This window comes from Culex quinquefasciatus, chromosome 2 (assembly GCF_015732765.1).
Source record: "Culex quinquefasciatus strain JHB chromosome 2, VPISU_Cqui_1.0_pri_paternal, whole genome shotgun sequence".
Lineage (NCBI taxonomy): Eukaryota > Metazoa > Arthropoda > Insecta > Diptera > Culicidae > Culex > Culex quinquefasciatus.
In genome coordinates, this window is record NC_051862.1 from 157,992,856 (window position 1) to 158,018,389 (window position 25,534).

A 25,534-nucleotide genomic window follows, 5' to 3' on the forward strand; every position below is an offset into this window, starting at 1 on the left:
CAAACGCGCATTTCACCAATAGAAAAATAGAGGGATGCTCGTAACTTAACCCATTTCACAAACTTAGAAGTTTTTTTTTTAATAACAAAAATCTGGATGTTGTACAACAAATGACGATAATCTTTATGCACATGAAAAATTAAGAGCCTGAGTTTTTAGGCTTTGAATCAACTCAAAAAAAAAAGAAAAGAATAAAATAACCATAAATTAACTTCATAACAAATAGCAATTACTCACCCAACAGAATTGGCCGTCTGATACCGCACAAACGTGTGCTCCAGGTCGTGGATATCGTTCCCGTAGCACGTGGCACACAGATCGTAGTTGGAGCAGTCCGCACAGTGGAACCGTATTCCGGCGATACCCGGCTTCGAGCAACCGTCGCAGATTATGTTCGGATGTTTGACCCCGATCTGGGCGTTATCCACCACGATCAGATCGTACTGCTTCTGGTAGCCAACGCGGTAGTTGGTCCGGTGGCCCGAGTCCCAGTTCACGACGACGGTCTTCTCCGGCGAGTGGGTCGACCCGGATCGACCTATTTCACACAACGTTCCGACGTGTCCTTCACCGTCATCTGGAGAATCGAAGGAGAAAAACAGAGACTCGATTAGTAAAACTTCACTTCACTCGCCCCCAATTGGAAATGTAATCAGATTTATTCATATAAACTTCAATTCTCCAAGGTAATAAAATCACTCTAAACCGGTAGTTTCTTCCTCCCCCTTCACCAATAACAATAATGCTCACACGCTCGAAAAACGCAGGAAAGCCCCGAAAAACCCGCACGGGAAAACCAACAATCACCAAACTCGACGGAAAACAGTACAGAACAAACTCAGGGAAAAGTATGGATACGGCGATGCGCGACCGATCCGCTCCACGGCGCAAGCTAGATTAACATCAGCCGCTTAAGTCGGGAGTTCTTCAACCGCGCCGATGCGATGTGCGCCAGACTGCGGCAGAGCGAAAAAAACCGTGTAAAAGATTCTGTGCTCTAACTGTGTGTTTGGGGGGAACAGCAGATGCGGCTGCGGAAGCACACTTTACAGTTGCGGTCATGTGAAATTTACATTATTTTGTTTTGTTTGCTTTCTCGCTTAGAAAAGCCGGTAAAATCACGTCGAAATTGTTTTTTTTCTTTTCATGTAATATTCCAGATGCAAAATTACAAATTTTTGACACAAAATCTGTCACCAAATTTCACAGATGCAATACATATTATCATCATTTTTTGTATTGTGCATGAGCAATTCCAGCCCAAAACAGGAATTTTTAGGTGCTTTTTTCTTGACCCCCTCCGATTTCAATGAAACTTATGAAACATGTTATGTCGTATGCTTATGTAAGCCAATTTTGTGTATATGAAGCCAGTTTCACTCGAAAATGATATTTGAGAAGGGCGTTAGTGTTTTAAAAAAAAATTGTATTTCGTAATTTAAATATTACTGTATCTTGAAGCCGTTGCATCGTATCAAAAAGTTGCCAAAGACAAACTTGTAGTAAATTGGAAGGGCTTTCTGAAAAAATACACTGAAACAAAAATACACGCCACTTCTATGCATTTTTTTTTTTTATTTTTAAGTATAAAAGTTAAATTTTAATGTGATGTCACGATTTTTGAGGAAATTGCCTAAAATGTTACAAAATGACTGACGAAAAATGCAGAATGGTATGTCTCTTTTTAAAAAATACAAAAATCATATACTAATACTTCTTTTATAAAAAAAAAAGTGCTCTAAACGTCAACATTTTCAAAAACCGAACACAAGAATGGATTTTCCAGACAATTTTACATAAAAGTCTCCATATTGACCACTGTCCTTGTGAATCCTTGTGAAGTTACAGCGGTTTTAAAAATAAAAATGTTGAAATAATGGTTTTTGACCATTTCTATATGACAGACTTGAATTTTCAGTCTCGTCCAATTTCCCATAAGATTATCCTTGACCACATTTCAAAATAACTCGTTTTTTTGATGATTTAAGCCAATTTACTATCCAAGTTACTATCATCCACTGAACTACACTGAAAAAATATTCTGTTCTCAGTTATGAGCAATGTAATTAGCTTATAAGCTTGTATGGGCTTACTTCTAATTGAAATGTGGTCAAAGACAATCTTATGGGAAATTGAACGAGGTAAAAATATTTACGAGACTGAAAAATCAAGTCTGTCACATATAAATTGCCAAAAACTATCAAAAAACCTATTTTTTCAACTTTTTATTTTCAAAGGCGCTGTAACTTTACAAGGATTGGACTTAGGACAGTGGTAAATATGGAGACTTTTATGTAAAATTGTCTAGAAAATCGATTCTTGTGTTCGGTTTTTGAAAATGTTGACGTTTAGACCACTTTAAAAAAAACAGTTTCAGTAAATGATTTTTGTATTTTTTTAAGAGAAACATAGCATTCTGCATGTTTCGTCAGTCATTTTGTAACATTTTAGGCTATTTCCTCAAAAATTTTGAACGATAAAAAAAGCGTGATTTAACTTTTAAGCATAAAAATCAAAAAATCACTTAGAAGTGGCGTGTATTTTTATTTCAGTGTATTTTTTTCAGAAAGCCCGTCCAATTTCCTACAAGTTTGGCCACTTTTTGATACGATGCAACGGCTTCGAAATAAAGTAATTTTTAAATTGCAAAATACAAAAATATTTTAATAACATACGCCCTTCTCAAATGTTGTTTTCGAGTACAATTGGCTCCATATACACAAAAATGGCTTAAATAGGACTAGGATAACATGTCTACAAAGTTTCATTGAAATCGAAGAGGATCGGGTACAAAAGTACCAGAAAAATTCCTGATGTGAGCTGGAATTGCTCTATAGTGAGAAAAAAAAACCATTTTATATACGAAACATGGAAAACGCTCTACTTTTTTCGATAAAAAAAAAATTCATCAACTTTATGACAACGACTGTTTTCTTAGTAGTATACGAAAGTATAGTTCCGTCACAGCTTCACCTCCCGGTGGAACCCCCTCGTCAGTTGTATACTTCCCAACTCAACAGCAGTGCAGTCATCGGAAGACACAACACCCAATCCGGTCGAGCAAGAGAGATCCCGCAATGCAATGGGGAAATCACTTCCTCCCTACCCTTCCTCTCCTATACATGTACGTTATGAGTGGGAGTCAGCCGCTTGCCTGTATGTGTGCAGTGCATATGGCTCCAGGGAACATTCACACATACAGAAAAAAAAAGAAAAAAAAAAGAGCAACACTTCCTTCGTCACGCTTGTTTACTTTTAGTTTCGGTCATTATAGTATCTCTCGAAAGCCCTCTTCTCTTACTTACGTCCCAAATAGGGGATGCAAGGGTCGCGGAACGAGAGGTACATGATTCATTGCAATTTTATTGTATGCTTGGCCACAATTTTCTGATTAAATCAACAAGTTTGTTTTGCTTTGCCAGCGTTATCCGGCGACGTCAAACCAGGCGTTGGGTGATATTGAAAAGAGAGAGAGAGAGATACAGGGATGATGATGATGCCCGTTTGGATGGGATCATCATTTTCAACAATATAAGCTCTCAACATATGAGACGGGATTTGTTTGCAATAAATTTAAATGTCCACAAATCGGGCAGCATCAGTGATGCATTCTATTTTGAGAGCTGATTTTTTTTTTTACTCATATTTGTTTGCTGTCCTTTATTTAGGAGGGAATGCAATCTGGTTCAATTGATGATGCTTCGATTTGAGATTATAAAATGTAATAACAGATTTGAAAGCTGAAGTCAAACTACAAAAAATGTGCTATTAAAAAAAATGAACAGGAATTTTATGACAGATACTGTTGTGAATAAATTAAAATCATTATTTCTTTCATTACTAAGTGGCTATTCACAAAACACGATTGTAGAAGTTTTTGTTGGAAAATGATTGGCCAGTTTTCAAATATGTCTCAAAAAATTTAAGAGCGGAGTTTTTTGCAAAAACAAATTATTAAGCATTTTTTTTTTTCAAAAGAAAACTGCCTTTGCGTTAACACTAACATGAAAAAAAAGTTTACAAAAAAATAAGGGGCAATTATGTTTTAACTAATCCAATTAAATCTATTTTATCTAATCTAATCTATTTTAACTAATCTACACTAATCTATTTTATCAAATCTAATCTATATTATCAAATCTAATCTTATCAAATCTTTTCTATCAAACCTAATCTAATCAAATATTTTTTATCTAATCTAATCTATTTTAACTAATCTAAACCAATCTATTTTATCTAATTTAATCTATTTTAATTAATCTAATCTAATCTTTTTCATCTAATCTAATCTATTTTATCAAATCTAATTTATTTTATCTAATCTGAATTACCGTAATCTGGGGTGAATCGGGACTACAGTCTGAATCGGGACAGCAGTTTTTAGAGCACTTAAAGCTTATAAATTTGGAAATGGATGCACACATTTTGTTGGCCTGAGTCTGTTCTAACCGAAACCAACCAGAAAAATCAAAATATTGTGCTCCAACATGGTTAAAACTGCTGTCCCAATTCGCCCCATGTGTCCCGATTGACCCCAGTTTACGGTAAACTATTTTATCTAATCTGATCTAATCTATTTTATCTAATCTGATCTAATCTATTTTATCTAATCTGCTCTAATCTATTTTATCGAATCTAATCTAATCTATTTTATCTAATCTAATTTAATCTAAGGAGAAATCATTTTTTTAATGTACAATTAACCGAAAACTATTTTTGAAACATCATAATATTAACTATTTCTTATGTTTCAAATAGATCAATTTAAAGCATTTTCATTTATTTGAATGATTGAAGCATTGATCAGCAAACTTAAATCTTTGGTATTGTTTGTGTATAATTTTTTGTTTTGTAATTTGTTTTTACTATAATATTGTTTTTTTCACCATTATTATCGTAAAAATTGAGATTTGAGATAAGAGATCTTAAAACAAAAAAAAAGAAAGTTTTTCGAAGAAGTGAGATATTTATTTTAGAAAATGTCTAGTTTTCAAGAGAAAACTGTATGGTACCACCTTAATGAAATTCGAAAAATGTTCAATTGAAAACAAAACTATAACCAAAAATCGATATTTTCGATACTTAGGCTAAATTCAATGTTCAAATTCAAATCTGATTCAACGGGACTTAATCGTAGAAGGCAGAATAGAGAAAAAATCTCAAAAGTATATCTGAGAAGTTACATTTTCTGAAACACTTTAATCGTGAACCACCCTAAAACTCATTTTTCCTATGACATCCATAGCTCGAAAACTGCACATTTTTCCGGTAAATCCAATTTCCATTTAATTTTGCGATCTGGACAACTATGCATTGTTATTAGAAAGGTATTTTTTACTATATAATTTATAAAAAAGCTTGTTTTTAGAGAAATTATGTCAAGGTTTCCAGAAATTTTTGACGTTTTATATTATTTTAAAAATAATGTGCACGAATTATTTGAATTTATTCATCCGTCTCTATTTGATTGTTGTTATAAAGATTGGGTTAAGTATTTAAAAAAAAACATGTAAATGGTTTCAAAATCAAAATCAAATTATTCGCTCTACAGCATTGCCTTGGCGTTCTCGATTACGAGATTCCTACTCGAAACTAGGTGTTCGAAGGCTTGATTGTTGAGGCAATTGCAAACCTCTTTTTACACCTTAGCTTCCATCCATCCCGGGATTCGAACTGACGACCTTTGGATTGTTAGTCCAACTGCCTACCAGCGACTCCACCGAGACAGGACCCAGGGAGACGACTCCTACACCTGGATTGAGCTATCGACCTAACCTCTATGTTAGACCGGGACCAACATTTACTTTCCTGTCCGACGGAAGGCGTGATCAGACAAATCTCGTCTCAAAATTTGCCACCGGGACCTTCTGGGATCGAACCCAGGCCGACTGGGTGAGAGGCCATCACGCTTACCCCTACACCACGGTCCCGGCGATAATGTAAATGGTTTAGTATTCGGTAATAATTCGGTTATTTCGAAATACAATGTAAATGTTCTTGGTTAAGAGTTGATATTACAAAATATTTCATTTTTTAATTGCAGAGTTCTGAAATTGTTAAACGTAAATTATGTGACCGACATTACTCATAAATTTCTATTAAATTATTCAATAAATATATATGAATTATTGTAAAATTATACAAACTACAAAAAATATAAGCACTGAAAAAAGCTTAAACAGAAAAAAGTATGTTTTACATTTAAGTAATCTCTTAGAGGAAGTTAATTTGAATATCAATCTAATAAGAAAAAAATGCTTTCAAAACACCATAATACACATAATTTTAACAATCGATTTTTGAAGTTATGCGATGAGATTTTTTTTTTAAATCTACAATATTACATGTGGTTGTTTATTTTATGAACGTGACTTTAACCTAGAGAGGTAATTCGTCACTTGAACAATATTACATAAATCCAACAAAAAATCCCGGGAAATTCAAAAATGGTTTCCAGAAGTTTTAAAATATCGAGAATGAACCCTTTAATAACAATCGCATGTCAAAACAATTCCAAATTAATATTTACTTGCCCCAACTCACTTTAACATTTCAAATTCTGTGGTGTCATCAAATGAAGGATTCCCTAATTTGGTGTTCTAGCTGTAGCCTAAACTTTCTTTATGCTTTCGAGAATCACAGACTTAAAAACAAAAAATAAGTATTCCCAAAGGAAACCATATGTCCAACGAGGGAGTCGAACCGTCCAGGGTAACTGACCCAAACTTTGGCTTCGAAATTAACTGTTAAGCATGTTTAGTTGCTTAGAATTAAAACACAAATCCAGTAGCAATGCCCCCTATTAAAGCAAACAAAGTCTAGCCTGCGGCGTTCACGCAATCGTCACGAGAATTCCGTGGCCGGGATTTACCATCAGATGCCGCCGCTGCCGGCGGCGATGACTTATCTTAACATATTTAGTTGTTTTTTTTTGCTTCTCATACATTTTATAAGCCGTGACGATTACAAGTCTCTGTCGCACGGCGCGCACACATGCGGTTAACATAAAAATCACAGCCATTTATTCCCAACACATGTGGCCCCTCCTGTTTGTTCTACCGATGCTGGGGGAAAAAGGGACAGACACTTCTCGTGACAAGGAAAAAAAAGCGACATTTCCGATGGCACGCGCCCTTTTACAATGCGTGTATGTGAGTATGTGAGTAAAAATAAGATTTTCAAGTACTATTTTTAGAACCGTCACACATTGGTAATGTCGGTTTCACTCTTACTCACGCACGAACGCACGCACGGCTGTTCGTGGGTCTGGCGGCGTGCTAGACGCGGTCCCTTGTCCCGTACGGTGACATGACACATAAGGTCGGGAAGACATTCCGGGAATCCGTAATGGGGGGAGCAGTTCTTAGTCATTTTTGGATAGGTATTTTTGTAAGTTGGAATTGTTTGAAGGAAATAATTTAAATATTTCAAACAGTTCTTCATCAACCATCAAAGAAAAGTTACAAATATTTTAAAATAATATCAAATATCAAACAAATATCTTAAAATAATTCTGTCTGAAAAACTAAAAAGAGACACACATTTCACTTAGGATAATTTTGCATTAGTGAGCAGCAAAGTAAATTTATAAAATACACATTTAAACTTAGTTTGTGATAAATTTTATCATTTAGGATGAATATTTTTCATTTGAAAATTTCAAATAGATTTTTTCTAACACTGAATCTTGGACCAAAAGATGCCGAGGTATCGTGAGTAGAATAATTAAGGCTTATGAGGATTGCTAAAATATCAAAATATTAGCTCTCAGCAACTACAATTATCCCGCCTGAATATTCATGCCTCACATACAAATGCTCTTCTCTCCTTATTGAAACTCTCAGCGCCGAACATAGCCGAACACTTTTTTCGTGTTTACACACTCGCGATTGACATTTTTCTTTTCTCTCTCATTCCCGCTTCCACGATCATCCTACCGCAACAGCGTTCAAATCAAAAAGCTGTCAAAGACAAACTTATGGGAAATTGGACGAGCTTTCCGGTAAAAATATTTACGAAACTGAAAAATCAAGTCTGTCATATAGAAATTGCCAAAAACCATAAAAAAAACCCGTTTTTTCAACATTTTTATTTTTTAAACCGCTGTATCTTCCCAAGGATTGGACATAGGACAATGGTCAATATGGAGACTTTTATGTAAAATTGTCTGGGGAATCGAATGCCACTACCGGTTTTTAAAAATTTTGACGTTTAGACCACTTTTCAAAAAAACTTTTTTAGTAAATGATTTTTGTATATTTTTAGGAGAGACATACCATCCTGCATTTTTCGTCAGTCTTTTGATAACATTTTAGGCTATTCCCTCAAAAATTTTGAACGAAAAAAAATCGTGACATCACCTTTAAATTCAAGTTTTAGACTTAAAAATAAAAAAAATCTCATAGATGTGGCGTGTATTTTTGTTTCAGTGTATTTTTTTCAGAAAGCCCGTCCAATTTCCTACAAGTTTGTCTTTGACCACTTTTTAATACGACGCAACGGCTTCGAGATACAGTAATTTTTAAATTACAAAATACAAAAATGTTTAAATACCTTACGCCCTTCTCAAATGTTGTTTTCGAGTACTATTGGCTCCATATACACAAAAATGGCTTATATAGGCCTAGGATAACATGTCTACAAAGTTTCATTGAAATCGGAGAGGGTCGGGTACAAAAGTACCAGAAAAATTTCTGATTTGAGCTGGAATTGCTCACAAGCTAAAGTGACGGCCGCTATACTCTCGGATGTTTTTAGTGCAGAGATAATCAATTGATAGCTTTTTTATCACTGATTTGCAACACTGCTAATGAACAATTCTATATGTTTTCGCAAATCGATTTTTGATTGTATTTTTTATTTGGATGATCATTGGTTTCTCCATGCAAGTTTTCAAGCAAGTATGTGCATAGAAAACTGCTATGTAATTATTCGAAAATATGTATCTAGAGGAGAGATTTGCAAATCGATTTAGTGTCTTCGGCAAAGTTGTAGGGAATGAATAGGACCATTCGGTAAAATAAGTAAACGGATTTTTTAGTTAGCTTTTTATAAAAAAAACGATTTTGGTTATACACATTCGGCTAATTTCAAATTATGTGGCCCATTTGAATTGTAAGTAGTGATATTAATATTTAATCTTTAAATATTTTTTCAAATGCTCAAGAATTTTTTTTTTTTGAATTTCATGAGTTTTACTTTTTACATTCAAAATCGGATCAATAATTTCCAAGATATCATCGATTGAAAATTGGAGCGGAATAAGGAGCACTTAGAAATTTTTTTTTTGTATATTTAATTCTTTGGAAGGTTGAAAATATTGTTGGTTGAATAAGAATGGAGGATATAAATCAGATTTTGGTGATTTTTTATCAAGTTCTGTCGAATTGACCATAAAATAAATCATTTGAAAAAAAATAAATTCAATGCTTTTTATTAATTACATGTATTACTTTTAGTAAAATGAATATGAATTTGAGGTTAAATACGTAAAATGTTCTAAAACTGATCAACATTTATTAGAAATAGATTTTTTTTTATAAATGTTGCAATTTTTGTGTCCATCAAAAACCCTTTTTTGTTGCATGAATAATATTTTTTTGTTTCATATTTATTACAAAACTCATTCTACTACATACCTTAACATATATTTTTTTGTAAACACTTAATACTTCTAACAAAATAATTAATCTTAACCATAAAGACTGAATTTAGTTTTAATTTTCAAATATTAGTGTCACCACGGTGTATCTAAGACAAATGAAAGATAAGAGCTATTATGAAAAAAAAAATAATTTATTCATAATAAAAATGGCATTCACAGATACAAGCAGTCCAGCCCAATACAGAGGGAATCCCCTTCGGAAAACAAATTTCATCCCTAAAGGGTTCAAACATATGCCTTCCCGATGCTCCGCAGTGTGGCCGAACCACAACCGATCTGAGATTCGGGGTAAATGACACCGTTAGACACGCCAAGAATGCTGTCTGTTTGGGTATTTCCGATAGCGTGGGGGTGTTCCTTCTGGGAATTCTGCCACGGTTCTAATTTTGTCTCGACATTGTTTGCAGGAAGAGAGAATGGTATTCATTTTAACTAATTCGACCACAAACAAAGGTCAACTTCAGTTAACATCAATCCTGTTGATAATTCGCTTATTGCTAAATTAGAGTTTAATCCAAATGAGTGGTTTACCGAAATCAGAGCATAACGATAAAATTTTATGTTTCAATTTATAGACCCTTTTCAAACCATTCGCCGAGATATATGTTGCATTTGCCTTTCTAAAATTATCCGTTTGGGGGTGGTGGGGGCCGGTTGTACTATTCGGCGGTGGAGTACAACCAACCGGTCTCTCTCTTTTGGCAACGCGATCAGTCGGTCACCGCCGGTTGCCGGTCTACGGCTAAACGAGGGATTAAATCGAGCGTAAATAGGATTATGCTGACGTCGTCACTCCGGCGGCGAAGGATTTTGCTTCTCTAGCACAAACCTAATGGTGGCTTCCCGCCACAGGTAAAAGCCACCAACCAGCCAGCTCGAAAATAGATTTCGCTTTTGTGTGTTCCAGAAGACTAATCACGTGATTTGCACTCTCGCCTAGTTAGTTGAATGAATTAGTCGTTTGGTTTTGGCGGTGCGCTTCAACGCACACTCGAAACGACTATTTGATGCGTCCAAATTAATCACTGAAAGGCCCAAATTACACCGTTTTCATTTTAAGGACGAAACATAAATCTCGTTGACGCAAAGCATTCCGAATCCGAGTAAGACGTTATCAGTTTCTTGAGTTAGGGATGAAACCGGCTTTGAAGGGAAATGTTTCAAAAATAGAATGCTTCCCCCTGCTTTCGGGGAAGGCAAACAGAAAAAGGTCCCTCGGATAAAATATAATTAGGTTCTTTGGAATCTTCACAACGCGATTTTACTTCGCAACACTGATTTGACTCCAAAACTGATTGGTTTGATGGGAATTGAGGGATTTTAGATAACATCGAGGGCGGTGATGCTATCGCAAAAAAAAAAAATTTAGGAGGGGAAAGACTTCAGAAGAGGATTACATTGATCCCGAGGATTGGTACTGAGCCGGGCTACTGCAGCTGATTACGGGATATTTATCTAAGTAGAAAAGAGTCTCGCGATGGATCCTTCGACGAGCTTTAGTCAAAGAAGGCAACTCTGGAAGAAATGTCTTCTAGTTTTCTGCTTTGTACAATTATACACTGTAAAAATTTTTGGAAATTTGGAAGGTGTAATTTTGGAATGATGTAATTTTACCTCAATTTAGACTGAAAAAGTGACATTACACCAGAAAAGTGTAGAATTACACATTTTTTGTGGCATAAAATATGTAGCTGTTCCTAGATGTAATATTACCCTTATTTTTTTTTTACTGTGAAATTCACATTTAAAACAAATTCAAAAATATTAGAAGCCTCAAAAATTGCCAACAATTTAATAATTATGAATACATAAAAAAATATGCAGCATGTAAATTTTATAAAATTGTAAATTATTACCTAATTGAAATTTTATTTTTACTCACATGGTCGAATTTGGAAGGTGTAATTTTGGAATGATGTAATTTTACCTCAATTTAGACTGAAAAAGTGACATTACACCAGAAAAGTGTAGAATTACACATTTTTTGTGGCATAAAATATGTAGCTGTTCCTAGATGTAATATTACCCTTATTTTTTTTTACTGTGAAATTCACATTTAAAATAAATTCAAAAATATTAGAAGCCTCAAAAATTGCCTACAATTTAATAATTATGAATACATAAAAAAATATGTAGCATGTAAATTTTATAAAATTGTAAATTATTACCTAATTGAAATTTTATTTTTACTCACATGGTCGAATTACTAAAAATATTCAAAAAAGTATTAAAATAATTGGGTAAATTGCTCTGAACAGCATTCAAACTACCAAACCATTAAAACCAGACATCCCTCCGAAACAGTTTGTTATTGAAAAACACATTGGTTGTAAACATAAACAATTTCCTTTCCAAGGTCAAAGTCCTACGTAGCGGCTACGACTACGTTACAGTATACCGCAAGCCCGTAATTGGTCCAATTGAACCAAAACATTGCCACCCATTGACTCATCCCAAAACATGAACCGGCTTTACGCGACGAGAAAAACAATCCTACACAGTTTATCGTACACGATTCGAAGTCTACAACCACCCACATATCACTAAATCGAGCGCTTCTGTCAATGACGTAACGTTTTTTGGGTTATTTTTTTTAAATTTGGTGAAATTGATTTTAATTAATATGAGCTGAAGTACATTTTATGAAAGTCTCAAAAATAAAATTAAAAAATGTACGTCATGTACGCACTACCCCACAGACTCCAGCAAGCATCCGAATCCCATGTGTGACATGTGCCCGGGGAGGCTGTTTCCAGCAGCTGCCACCATCCCTTCGGGACGCCTTCGATTCTGGGTATGCTACGAGAGTACGGAGTTAGAAAAACGAAAAACAATTTATTTATGGGAAACGGGAAACAAAAATTAAATCCCCCTCGGCGGCGGGACGGTCATCGACCTGGAACCACACCAAGCCAACACAAACGACAGACGGAAGTCGCAAGGCACCAAACTCAAGAATGCTTCCGGGGCAGTAGGTAACATCCTTCCGTCTAATGGTGGTTCTAAACTAATAAAATCCTCACTTAAATTATTTCCCTTTTGGGACCCCTCCCTGTTTGCCCCCGAAAAGGAAAGCTAGTTTTTCAAAGAAATTAATTAAAGTACACTTCAAAAGAACACCACTCCCAAATTGGATTCTCAGCTCAGCTTAGCCCCCAAACCAGGCTCGAGCCACACAAAAGCATCACAGAGAGGTAGCTATAGCTTTCGTGAAATGTAGCATTTGCATGGAAAAGCCACACGCAAAAACACCACCACCATCGACTCCCTGAGGTGATATCTGGCCAGCCAACCCGGCCAAGAATGGTGCGAATAAGAGAACACTAAACTGTGCCACAATTGCAGCATTATCTGCCAACCGTGCTGGCAGGGTAGAAGGCGTGCGTCATGCCTACAACAGGCCCCGCACTGTGGGATTGTCGGGAGTGTATGTATGTATGTATGTATTAGTACCCCCGTCTTGGCAGGACTTGGCCATGACCGCAGTATGTTTCAACTGAGACGGTTTGGTTAGTAACCGACTTATATCTTAAGGACCTTAAAAGATTATCATTAACATTCCAATCATTTCTTATGATATGATTAAAAAGACAATGAAGCTCATGTGACTTGGGCCAGGCGATCCACGACTCCCTCGTCCAGTCCATAAAACATATGAAGGCCCTGGGATGTTATTTTTTGAGAGGGGTTAGTATTTTTTTTTTGGGGGTTGTTAAGAACACTAAACTGTGCCACAATTGCAGCATTATCTGCCAACCGTGCTGGCAGGGTAGAAGGCGTGCGTCATGCCTACAACAGGCCCCGCACTGTGGGATTGTCGGGAGTGGTTAAAATAAACAGAAAATAAAAGATTCTAGACGTTTTAATCGATTCTTAATTCTAAACTATATCAATCGATCGTGTTATTTACAAAACCAAATTGATTCCTACAACAGTATTCAGTCTTAGTGAACTATGTAAATATTGTTTTTGTAAAAATCTTACTGTCCAAAATATTTAAAATAATTATGGAGCTTTACAAACAATACAATATATTTTGGGGTGATTTGCCATCTGTTACACATCAAAAACTGCAACAAAGTCACAAAAAATAAAGACAATCATCAAAAAAAGGCAATTTGGCAACTTTCAGGGATTCGTAAATCGGTCATATTTTATAAAATCTTGTTTTAAAATTTTAAAGACCTTCGAAGCCAAATAAGAAAAATGATTTGAAAAATATATCTACATTTTTGCAAATCGTTTTTTTTCGTTGTATTTTTTGATGAAAAAAAATTATGCCAAAAATTCAAACCTATGCCATTAGATTTGTATTCGAAATCGACAAAGTTTTCGGTTATGATAATGATTTTTCTGGAAAAAATACGCCAGAAATTAACATTTCGTCAGCTGTGTGCTATCTTGTGACATAGACCATTTTGGTCGAAAATGAGTTAATGATGACGTTTTGCTATACTTAACAAACACTACAAGATGCTTTAACCCGATTTTCGGAACTCGCTCCCGTTTTCCGGATATCGCAATACACACTTGTGACATAGACCAATTTATCATCAAAATGATCGTGCACACTTGTGACACGTCATACATGTTGTTGGAAAATGTGGAAATTTTTTCTTGTTTTTCACAAATTTATGTACACACACACTTTCTAAAGGCAATGCAATCTTTTGTTTTTGAAAATATACTGATTAAGTCGGTAAAACTATTGATTTAAGTCCATTTTAGTTTGTATGGGAATTCTGTGCACACTTGTGACACGTAGTACAATTTTACTTTCGAAACACACTTGTGACACGTGCTTTTCAGATTTTTGATTACATAATTTACTGTAACTTTTAACTGGTGTAACCAAATTAGTTGAAACTTGGAGCGTTTGTTAAGCGATAGTATACGAACCGATTGCTTCAAAAAGTTTGGCTCTATCATTCATAGTTTCAAAAATATTTATCATCAAACTTTAAAAAACGATTTTCTCGAATAGTACTAAATGGTCGTTGTCACAAGATAGCACACAGCTGACGATTTTTAATTATTTTTTTGATACGATAAAGTTTTTAGCTTATTGGCATTTTAAGGATTTGAATAAAACATTATTTTTTTTTCAATTAAAAAAACATGAAAAAAGCTACGCTCCAAAAGATATTTTTGAAAAACTGAAAACTGACCTTTTTAGCACTGTGTTGGTCGGACACCAGGCTGCTGAGATTAAGCCTCTTAAAATTCAAATTTTGTGCAAGTTACGTTTCTCTGAGTGTCACCAGTTCAACTGACGATATCTCGAAAATTATTGGTTCGATATTGACAAATAAATGGTGAATTACAAAATAATGATTAATTCAAAATTTTCAAATCAAACTTAACATTTTGAAATGGCTCAAAACACTTATTTAGTCATTTTCAATTGGCAGACTTGATTTTAAATTCGTTATTGTAATTGAAAGATTTATAAAACAGTTCAATTTTTTAACATTGAAAATCGAACCAATAGTTTCCGAGATATCGTCAGGAATTATTGGGTGACACTGACAAAATTATTATTTAGCATAACTCAAACTTTTTTTGGCGGCAACTCAGAAGAAAAAAAATGGCAGGCTCAAAACACTTATTTAGTCATTTTCAATTGGTAAGCTTTCGTTATTGTAATTGAAAGTTTTATAAAATAGTTCAATTTTTTAACATTATTTAAAAAATCGGAAGTGAGCAATTCTCTACGAAATTGTCCACTTTCGACCATTTTTATTGCATGTATTTTTTTTATTTGGCTCAAACTTTGTGGAGGCCTTTCCTATGACCAAAGAAGCTTTTTTTTGTGTCATTAGTTCACCCATACAAGTTTCCTTCCATTTTTGGCAGCTGTCCATACAAAAATGGTACTGTAACTTTTGAATGAATTTTCTGATCAATTTGGTGTCTTTGGAAAAGTTGTAGGTATTGTTGAGGACTATTCAGAAAAGAATAGATACACGGACTTTTTTTTACAATTTTTTACTTAACTTTTTTACAAAAACTCAATTTCCCAAAGTTCGTATTTTTCTATTCTCGAGATTTTTTTATATGTTTTTTGGGACAAAACCCACAACTTTTGAGCCACTCCTCTGGTTGCTGATATATAGCGGCTTAAAGAAAAAGAAACAGAAAAAATGAGTTTTCTAAGTCTCACAACCCTCTATTTCTAATGTCGATATCTCAGCAACTATTGATCCGATTTCCAATGTTAAAAAATGAAACATTCGTGAAACTTTCCGATCTTTACGAAAACATCATGCAGATTTTGTTTAATGATTTACATTTCAAAAGGGCATAATATTGAATGTTTGTTCAAAAGTTCAAATTTTGTATGATAATTCAAGTACTGAAATCGATTTAAAAAAATTGTTATGGTTTTAGAATCATTTTTAGCATGCATCCGAAATTTTGTTTAATTTTAGTGAATTTGCAAAGTACATAACCACAAAAAGTTTTTTTATTTTTTTTTATTTCGTCGAGTCTTATTTTTTTAAACTAATGATTGCATATTGATTGTACGGATATATAATGAATTTTCAAATGGATTTTTTTAATTGAAAAATTGAATTTCTGGCTTGTTATTACATTTTTTTTATTTTTAATAATAAATGTGTAAAATTCAATTCAATTTGTGTTTATTAGTAAATAATCAATTTACAATTTCGTGTTTCTTATAACCTAATAGAGTTTTGGAGTTCCTTTCAACTATGTTTTACACTATAATTCATTTAGATGTAATTGGATATTCTAACAATAGATATGGCAAGAGAAGGAAAAATGTGTAAAATATTATTAAAAATTACAAAAAAAAATTGCAATAACAAGCCAGTATTTCAATTTTTCAATAAAAAAAATCCATTTGAAAATGTTTAAAAATGGTCCCCATTGTAAAATTCTGATGCACCACTATAGCCATATAAAGGCTAATTTTTAAATTTAAGAATTTGTTTCGTTTGTTTTCCACTTCTGAAGTTTTGTTACAAAATGTTCAGAATATCATCAACAAATCTTTTTGCATTGTTGTTTTGATTTTTGATTTTAGAGATATAATTATAATTGGGTATGTTTTTTTGCGAATAAATAGTGTTATTTGGTTTTTATAAAATGTAAGTCAAAATTTAAAAATTCAAAAAAAGTATAAATTTCTTTTTTGCAATTCCGTCGTGGAAAAACTTACTTTTTCTGTCATTCTTGAACGACGAAATAGCCTACTTTTCTGTACCAAAAATAACAGAATCGAATAGCAACACTTTTTCAAAACAAATGCTGAAAAGTTCTACTTTTCAGCACTGGAATGGGTGCTGAAATGTTGAACTTTTCAGCACTTGTTTCGAAAAGTATCACTTTTCAACATTTTTTTGATTTAAACGATTTATTTACAAAATACATGAAAATTTGACTTAAAATTTCACTCAATGGGTGTTTTTCGGAATTGCAAAAAATGTTGTATGAAACTCGTTGCAAAACTTGATTTTTTCAGCACTCTTCGTATTTATCCAACTCGGTGAACCTCATTGGATAATTGTACGACTCATGCTGAAAAATCCTCTTTTTGCAACTTGTTATGTTGCATAAACTACTATTTTGAGTATGCTAAAAACGATTTTTTTTAACCTTTTAAGGTTTTTTTTTAAAAATAAAAACAATGTGAAAAGTAGCGATAAACACAAATTACAAAGTTTGATAAAACAGTTTAGTGTTTCGTAAAACTTGTCGTAGCAATAACTCAAAACGGAATGCTTGAGATAACAAAAAAAAATAAATTCAACTTCTGAAAATGGATTTTGGAATTACTTTTGAGTGTCTTTAATTATTTTCACAATTCTCAGCCTCATCAAAACATGTTTAGGTCAACACCGAAAAAATATATTACTAATGTTTTATTTGTGAAAGAATAATTTGAATAAATGACAAAAAAAACACAAAAAAACTTTTTCAAAGGATAATTCAAGGAACTGTTTTTTGAGCGCTTTACAAAAATTTAATTCTAGATAAATGAAATATAACAAAATATCTAAAAGAAAAACAAGCATCTACATCAACGAACAATTCGATAAACGCAAAATTTCTCAATTCCTACCTCAGAACCTTAGAAAGAAATTTCATTTTCTGTCGTTTCCTACCACAAATGTAGGCCAGCCTATCTCCTCCCCAGCGTACGTAGAACCTGCAATTTCTCGTCCATTCTTTTGTGCGAATGAATTGGACGCTGCCGGCTGGCTAGTGAAAGCAAGCAAGATTTGAATCATTACACAGAGTACGAGAGAGAAAGCGTCCTTTTCATCCTGTCTCTCTGAAAACTGTGATGCAACTGTGGTCCGATGATGAGCAAAAACATATCTTCTGGCGACACTTGCCGCGGTGTGAAGTGGTGCCATCACACCGTCATCATCTGCAGATTACTTTCTTAATCCTTCCATTTGCCCCACACCAGCCACCCGACAAATGTGTCCTTGCGAAGCTGCTGCTGCTCAGGAAGGACGACATACGTGTATTAACGGAAACACAGAATGAAACAGAAACTTTTTACATGCGGTTGAGGTGGAAATACATGGATGCACAGTGAAAAATTAAAATTACAAGATTTTTTTGAAGATTGTCATATTAAACATAAAATGTAGTTTTATGAAAAGGTTTAAAAAAGGTTAAACATTACATTTCTTCAGTAGAAAAAAGAAAAGCTTGATAAAATATCAATATAGACTTTCAACTTTACACTTTTTACTGTGCAAACAGAGCTGTGTGGTAAAGCCAGTGTGGCAGAGCAGGGCATTAAAAAATCAATAGCAGCATTGCAGATGTGCCATCCGTCAAGGGCTAAAGACGTTTTAACACACCAGACCCAAACAGCAGCAGCTTAGAAGGTAAAAGGGCTACTTCATGGGATGAAGGTGTTGAAATAATGTTTATTATACAGAGTGATGTGGTTTATATTATGAGTGACAGTATGAGATAAAGCAAACAGGGAAAATCTTCTCAGGAAGCAAATATTTCACTGATTTTAGAATTTCATTTAAACTAGGTTCGTGGCTTAAGGTCGCGGTTTAACTTTTTTTGTAAATTTTAATGTATTTTTTTTTTAATAATTTCAGCGACTATTATTTTGCTATTGTTTTAAAATATAATAAAGATAAAAATAGAACTAACGTGTCACCAAAGTAAATCAACCATCTCAAATTTCACCCTTTCAACTCCCATCAATCAACACTCCCGACGCACCCAGACCCCACACGTACCTTGGTTCTGCCAGATCCAGTTGGGGCCCCGGACGACCCGGATTCCCGGCGCCAGCATTATGTGCGTGTGTGTGTCAATCTTGTGTCACCCACCACCACCGTCAGCGGCGGCTTCTGCTACTGCAGACACTTTTCCCGGGAAATCCACTCTCTGAGACACACACCGATCCACTTCCTGATGCTGCTGCTGCTGTTCACTTTACCGGACTACAATTCTTCTTCCGTCGCACAATCTGTAATGGAAGGGAAAGCGAGAAAAAAGGATGCTTTTAGTATCTCTCTGCTTGGATCGAGAAGTGGGGTTTTGTGTGATGGACAATAACTGCGTTGAAAGCCATCTGGTTCAGTAGGTCATTCCTCGCCTCGTAGTTCTATAATGGCATTATATTGTAACTGCCGGCCAAACTCTGACAAAGGGCTCCCATAACTGGCTGTGCTCATTCGATAATCATTCGAGCCCCGAATCGAAACCCCTCGAAAAGGGTTGTTGTTCAAACACAAACATGACACAGTTAGACGAGCCTTTCAAATATTAAACCGGGAAATGTACCGCACGTATCACACCCGGTACATGGAAAAGCTGTCTGGTGAATGTGGCTTCTATCGTAAACACCCTTGTCTAATGATATAATTATGATCCCCATCAATGGTTACTGACATAATGGAGCCCACCATTGACAAGCGTTACTCGATGAGGGTGGATCAAAGTCGATCGATTGAACAATCAGTGGTGCTCAGTGCATAACCCTCAACTGCCCAGTTTATTTTTCGAAATTTATTATTTTTCCCGTGTTCAAGAGGCCTTTTTTGCTTTTGTGAGTATTTTCCACATTTTTTATATATAAACTAAAAACATTTCGTCGTTGTCGCGAGTTAAGAATGCCATTTTGTACAGCTCATATTGCCTCACCTCTTGACCTTCACAAATCCCCAAAATTCGATATCCAATAAAAACCGAAAAAACTTCTTGCATTGTTGTCACTTTTCATATGAAAGAAGTTTCAATCTTTTCGTGCTATCTCGATACAACCTGAAAATTAATGTAAGCACGACAACTGACCAACGGGATTGCAGGTCAGAACGCGTTTGACACACGTACATGCCCGACTATCGTAAACATGTGTAATTATAACTAGGGACTCCGGCAACCAAATTCAACCAAACTTCGGGAAATAGCACAGAATGGCCAACCGAACAAAAAGTTTTTGTTATTGTTTACATTGCGGTCATACATTAAAACGCGTGTTTCTCGGAAAGTCAAAAAGCGACGTGCGAAAAGACACGACAATGTCGTTTTGCTTTTATGTCGTAACATTGGCAAAGTCACATGAAACAGGTAATATAATCAAACCAAAGCCTAAATTCTAGTTAAAACTTGATCCCTTATTTAAACCACTAGTTTGCCCATGATCGTATAAATATCCCATTTTCAAAAATCTCTGATGATCTGAAATTTCCAAAAAAGTGTTATATTGTTTTTAACAAAAAGGCTATTGCAAATGTCGAGGCAAAAACACAGATTTCAAGCACAATTTTTGAAATTTTCATACGTAATATGTAAACAGGGTGGCCACTAAAATCCCATTTTAAATTCCCGACATTTTCAGAACCTCAAATATAGGCATTTCTTACGTAAAGAATCATTGAACACCAAAAAACAGTTAACTAATAAACATTAGTTCAAAAGTCCAAAAAAGTGTTCACGTGGTTTATGGATGGCCCAGAATATGGATGGCTCAGAATAGAAAATTAACAATACATTTGGGTAATTCTCCGCCAACTCACACAGCAGTTGCCCCGACCCCTCTTCGATTTGCGTGAAACTTTGTCCTAAGGGGTAACTTTTGTTCCTGATCACGAATCCGAGGTCCATTTTTTGATATATCGTGGCGGAGGGGCGGTACGACCCTTCCATTTTTGAACATGCGGAAAAAGAGGTGTTTTTCAATAATTTGCAGCCTGAAACGGTGAAAAAAACACTAAAAAAGTTTAAAAAATTCTCCCATTTTCCGTTACTCGACTGTAAAAAAATTTGGAACAAGTCAGTTAATGGGAAATTTAATGTACTTTTCGAATCTACATTGACCCAGAAGGGTCATTTTTTCATTTAGAACAAAATTTTTCATTTTAAAATTTCGTGTTTTTTCTAACTTTGCAGGGTTATTTTTTAGAGTGTAACAATGTTCTACAAAGTTGTAGAGCAGACAATTACAAAAAAATATATATATAGACATAAGGGGTTTGCTTATAAACATCACGAGTTATTGCGATTTTACGAAAAAAAAGTTTTGAAAATGTTGGTCGTCGTTGATCATGGCCGTTCATGGTCACCCGCAACAGACACGGAAGACGAAACAAAGAGAAACGCAAAAAGTAACTTTTTCAAAACTTTTTTTCGTAAAATTTCGATAACTCGTGATGTTTATAAGCAAACCCCTTATGTCTATAAATTATTTTTTTTTGTAATTGTCTGCTCTACATCGTTGTAGATTATTGTTACACTCTAAAAAATAACGCTGCAAAGTTAGAAAAAACACGAAATTTTAAAATGAAATTTTTGTTCTAAATGAAAAATGACCCTTCTGGGTCAATGTAGATTCGAAAAGTACATTAAATTTCCCATTAAATGACATGTTCCAAAATATTTTACAGTCAAGTAACGAAAAATAGGAGAATTTTTTAGTGTTTTCTTGGATGAAAAATACGTTTTTTCGGAATTTTGAGTACGCCATTAAATCGGGCGTCTAATTTTACATAAAAGTCCCTTTGACACCAAATTTCTATATCAGCACCGTTTCAGGCTGCAAATTAATGAAAAACACCTCTTTTTCGCATGTTCAAAAATGGAAGGGATCGTACCGCCCCTCCGTCACGAGATATCAAAAAACGGACCTCGGATTCGTGATCAGGGACAAAAGTTACCCTTAGGACAAAGTTTCACGCAAATCAAAGAGGGTCGGGGCAACTTTTCCCGATTTCGTGTGAGTTGGTAGAGAATTACCCATTTCTAAAAATTACTTAAAAATAGAAGCACTCATTTTATTGATTCAGAGGAAAACATAAAAAAACAGTCTTTTAAAATTAATTGAAAGCTAAATTACATGGATTGTTACTTCAAAAATTGTCAAACATATTTTTTTTGTAATTCGTTTTTAATTAGAAATGCAAAAAGGGTGGCAAAAAAATTAAAAATTGCTGAACTTTTATTTTTAATTTTGTATTTATCAAATAACGCCTTAACATAATAACAGTTTTGACTCGGTGAAAAAAAAATAAGCTTTTCTTTAAAAAAGGGGTTTACACTTTTTTTTTTTGAATAGGTCCTTTAAGCTATTGTGTTCCTTTTATTTTTGAACATGCGAAAAAAGAGGGTTTTTCAATATTTTGCAGCCTGAAAAGGTGATAAGATGGAAATTTGGTGTGAACGCCCGATTTGATGGTGTACTCAGAATTCCGAAAAAAAAGTTTTTTTCATCGAGAAAAAAAACCCTAAATTATTTTAAAAACTCTGCCATTTTCCGTTACTCAACTACCTATAAAAAAATTTGGAACATTTCATTTTAAGGGAAATCTAGTGTACTTTTCGAGTCTACATTAACCCAGAAGGGTCATTTTTTCATTTAGAACATTTTTTTAACAATGTTCTACAAAGTTGTAAAACAGACAAAAACAAAAATTTTGATACATAAACATAAGGGGTTTACTTATAAACATCACGAGTTATCGCGATTTTACGCCCCTCCGTCACGAGATATCAAAAAACGGACCTCGGATTCGTGATCAGGGACAAAAGTTACCCTATAGGACAAAGTTTCACCCAAATCGAAGAGGGGTCGGGTAACTGCTGTGTGAGTTGGCGGAGAATTACCTTGATACAAATTAAGTGAAATTAATTTGAAAATTGTACAAAATATAACAAAATTATGCAAGACCTAGAAAAAACCAGTATGCTTTAGATTCCCGACTTTTCCCGACATATGATGAAATAAAAACGCAAAATTGCAAATTGAGTGGCCACCCTGTTATAATGTCTCACAACATACTTTGCTACTGTCAAAAGTCTGAAAATTATTATTGAATTGATTTGCTGAAGTCAAATGGACACTCTGCTTTAAAAATATCTCAATTTTCAATAACATCTTGTTGTACAGTCCAGACTCGATTATCCGAAGGCTCCGAAAAAATTGTCGAGCTTAGGTGTGACCCCTAAACTACGCAAAAATGATTTAGAATTTTAAAATCCAAGATGGCGGCCAAAACGCATGCAATATTGAAAATGCATTTTACTTTTAATAGGCAATCAACATCTCAAATTTGACTAAAATGGGGTCGTAGAACTCAAATTTTATGTTAAAAACAAGAAAATGAAAAAAAATACGAAAAAAATATTTTTTTGTCCGTGATTCGATTAGCCGAAGTCCCATACAAACCTTCGGATAATCGAGTCTGCACTGTACATTAAAATATATCTGGGAATATTTATAATTATTTCTAATTTTTATATATCACAAGCTTATTTGAAATGCTGTTTTTTTTTTCATTTGCGATAGTGAACAGTTATTTTACATTTTTCAAAAGGAAAAAAAATGCAATTGTTTTCATTTGATATCAAACAAAGTTGAATTAAAAAGCAACAAAAAAAACAGAACAACAACATTGTAAAAAAAAAACCAAAAACATAACAAAAGTTTAGGAACTTTACATTCCAAGATATTCTAAATTTAATCCCAGCCTATATTACGAATAGATTGGCATTACACGAAACTCATGGATTAGAACCACTGCAGTAGGTCACCAAACCTCAAACATTCCCCCCAGCTACTCAGCAAAACCCAATAGATCGAGGGCTTTGTGCCCTTAACACGAGGCACAAACAGCAACAACAAAAAACGGCGCAATCATTAATGAAACGATCGAATTTGATTTCACTTTCAAGCAGAGTGGAATTTAGTTTAAACTTTTTGCGTTCCAACACGGCGAGCGCCCCGATACAGCAGCAGTGGTGCAAGAGCCTTCTCATCCACCGAAACATGTACAGAGTATACGAGCGTTGTATCCATTTCAGCAAAAGTTATTAAAAGCTCCGATATGATGAAGCTAAGCAGCGAGTTGCGTGCCAGGGCAGTGCATAAATGCCAGAAAGTAATATTTCACACACAACAAAAACAACGAGTAAACAAGCTGCCGAGCATAAATTGCGAGCGCCACTGGTTGCATTACTTAAGTTTAACTGCAGTAAGACGTTTAAGCTATTTTCGGTTTGACCGGTGGAATTTTCACTTTTTTAAACGAAAACTAAAGCTCAATTGTTTGCTACTTTTTCAGCGATTATGAAGCCAAAAAAACAATGAACTTTTCAAGCCAGTACTTTTTATTCGCAGCTATGAACTTCAAAGTTTAGTAAAACGAACAAAAAATAGATACGCAGTAATGAGCGGACCAGGCCTTGCTATCGCAGATGAACTCTTGATTAACGCCTGTCCCTTCATAAAAATAGTCGTAATCACAGCGCGTCCATCGGGCATTGTTGTCACCCATCGGCACTACATCATGGCCCGATGGTCATTGCGTTGCTGATCAAACATGGTAAAAGGGCTTAATCTGAATCTCGAAATTAAGCTATAATTCACCGACGTTACAAATCAACATTGTCTCTGTTGCAATGTTATTCCCTCTTTCCGGAGTTAATAGATAAAGCAAGCGTTTTAGTACAGTTATTTAGTTCTCTTTTTATGGCGGTTTGCACGCTGTCATTACTGTGGGAAGGTACCACCAGATGTGTACCATGAAGAATGAGACATTTTCGATGCTTAAAGTGGCGACGATGATCAAAAAGTATCACTCTTTGTAAATGATTAGCTGGATCGAAGCATTTTAATGCTTTGAAATGTTTATTAAAAGTTATACCACAACTAACTCTAAAAAAAATTATCGAAAATAATCAGCTATGACTATTTTGTTCACAATCACCTGGAGGCACTCCAGGAAGGATTGTGATTAGTGCGCAATTCGATGACTCATACTAGAAAAATAACGGCTGACTCAGGGTAAGATAATTTCAGTCTATGATGAAAACAATTGCGACAAACTTATCCCTAGATAAGAATTTGAGTTTGATCGAGCAACGGAATATGTCAGAAAAATTAGCTCAGATTTGTTATAATTTTGTTATCCTTGTAGGCTCAATTTATTTAAGAAAAAAAATCATTTAAAAAATCTTGCATTAATTTTATCATTATAATAATCAAAAGTCGTCCAATGACTTTATAAAAAAAAAAAATTATGATAATTTTCTTTTGCTTTTCTCCAAAACTATTTTTTCAAAGATATTGAGGAAGAATTAAGTTCAATTAGTTAAGTGATGGAGCCGGTCGACTTTGTGGATGTGAGAAGAAATGTTACTTATTCTATTGTAGTCGAAGAAGTCCTTCCTTTATCTTTGTAGATCGGAAGGCACGTCGTCGTGTGAATTGACGCATTAACTCATGATTTAATGTTTTAAGTTGTCAAAGTGATTGAAATGTCTGCAATAAAAATGTCCTTTCTATATGTTCGTTGATCGGAAGGCACGCTGGCGGATTGGCTCGTCGAACGGTGCAAAATTAGATGTTTTAAGTATTGAAAT

General features: G+C 34.5%; 1 protein-coding gene across 1 annotated transcript in view; it reads right to left on the reverse strand.

Moving 5' to 3' along the window:
• The window catches only part of LOC6041475 (E3 ubiquitin-protein ligase MIB2), a 36,457-nt gene extending 17,490 nt beyond the window's left edge, over window positions 1–18,967 (reverse strand). The window contains 2 exon segments of the mRNA XM_038252897.1: window positions 238–577; window positions 18,910–18,967. Coding sequence (XP_038108825.1) covers window positions 238–577; window positions 18,910–18,967 — 398 coding nt within the window.
• Window positions 18,968–25,534: the final 6,567 nt, after the last annotated feature.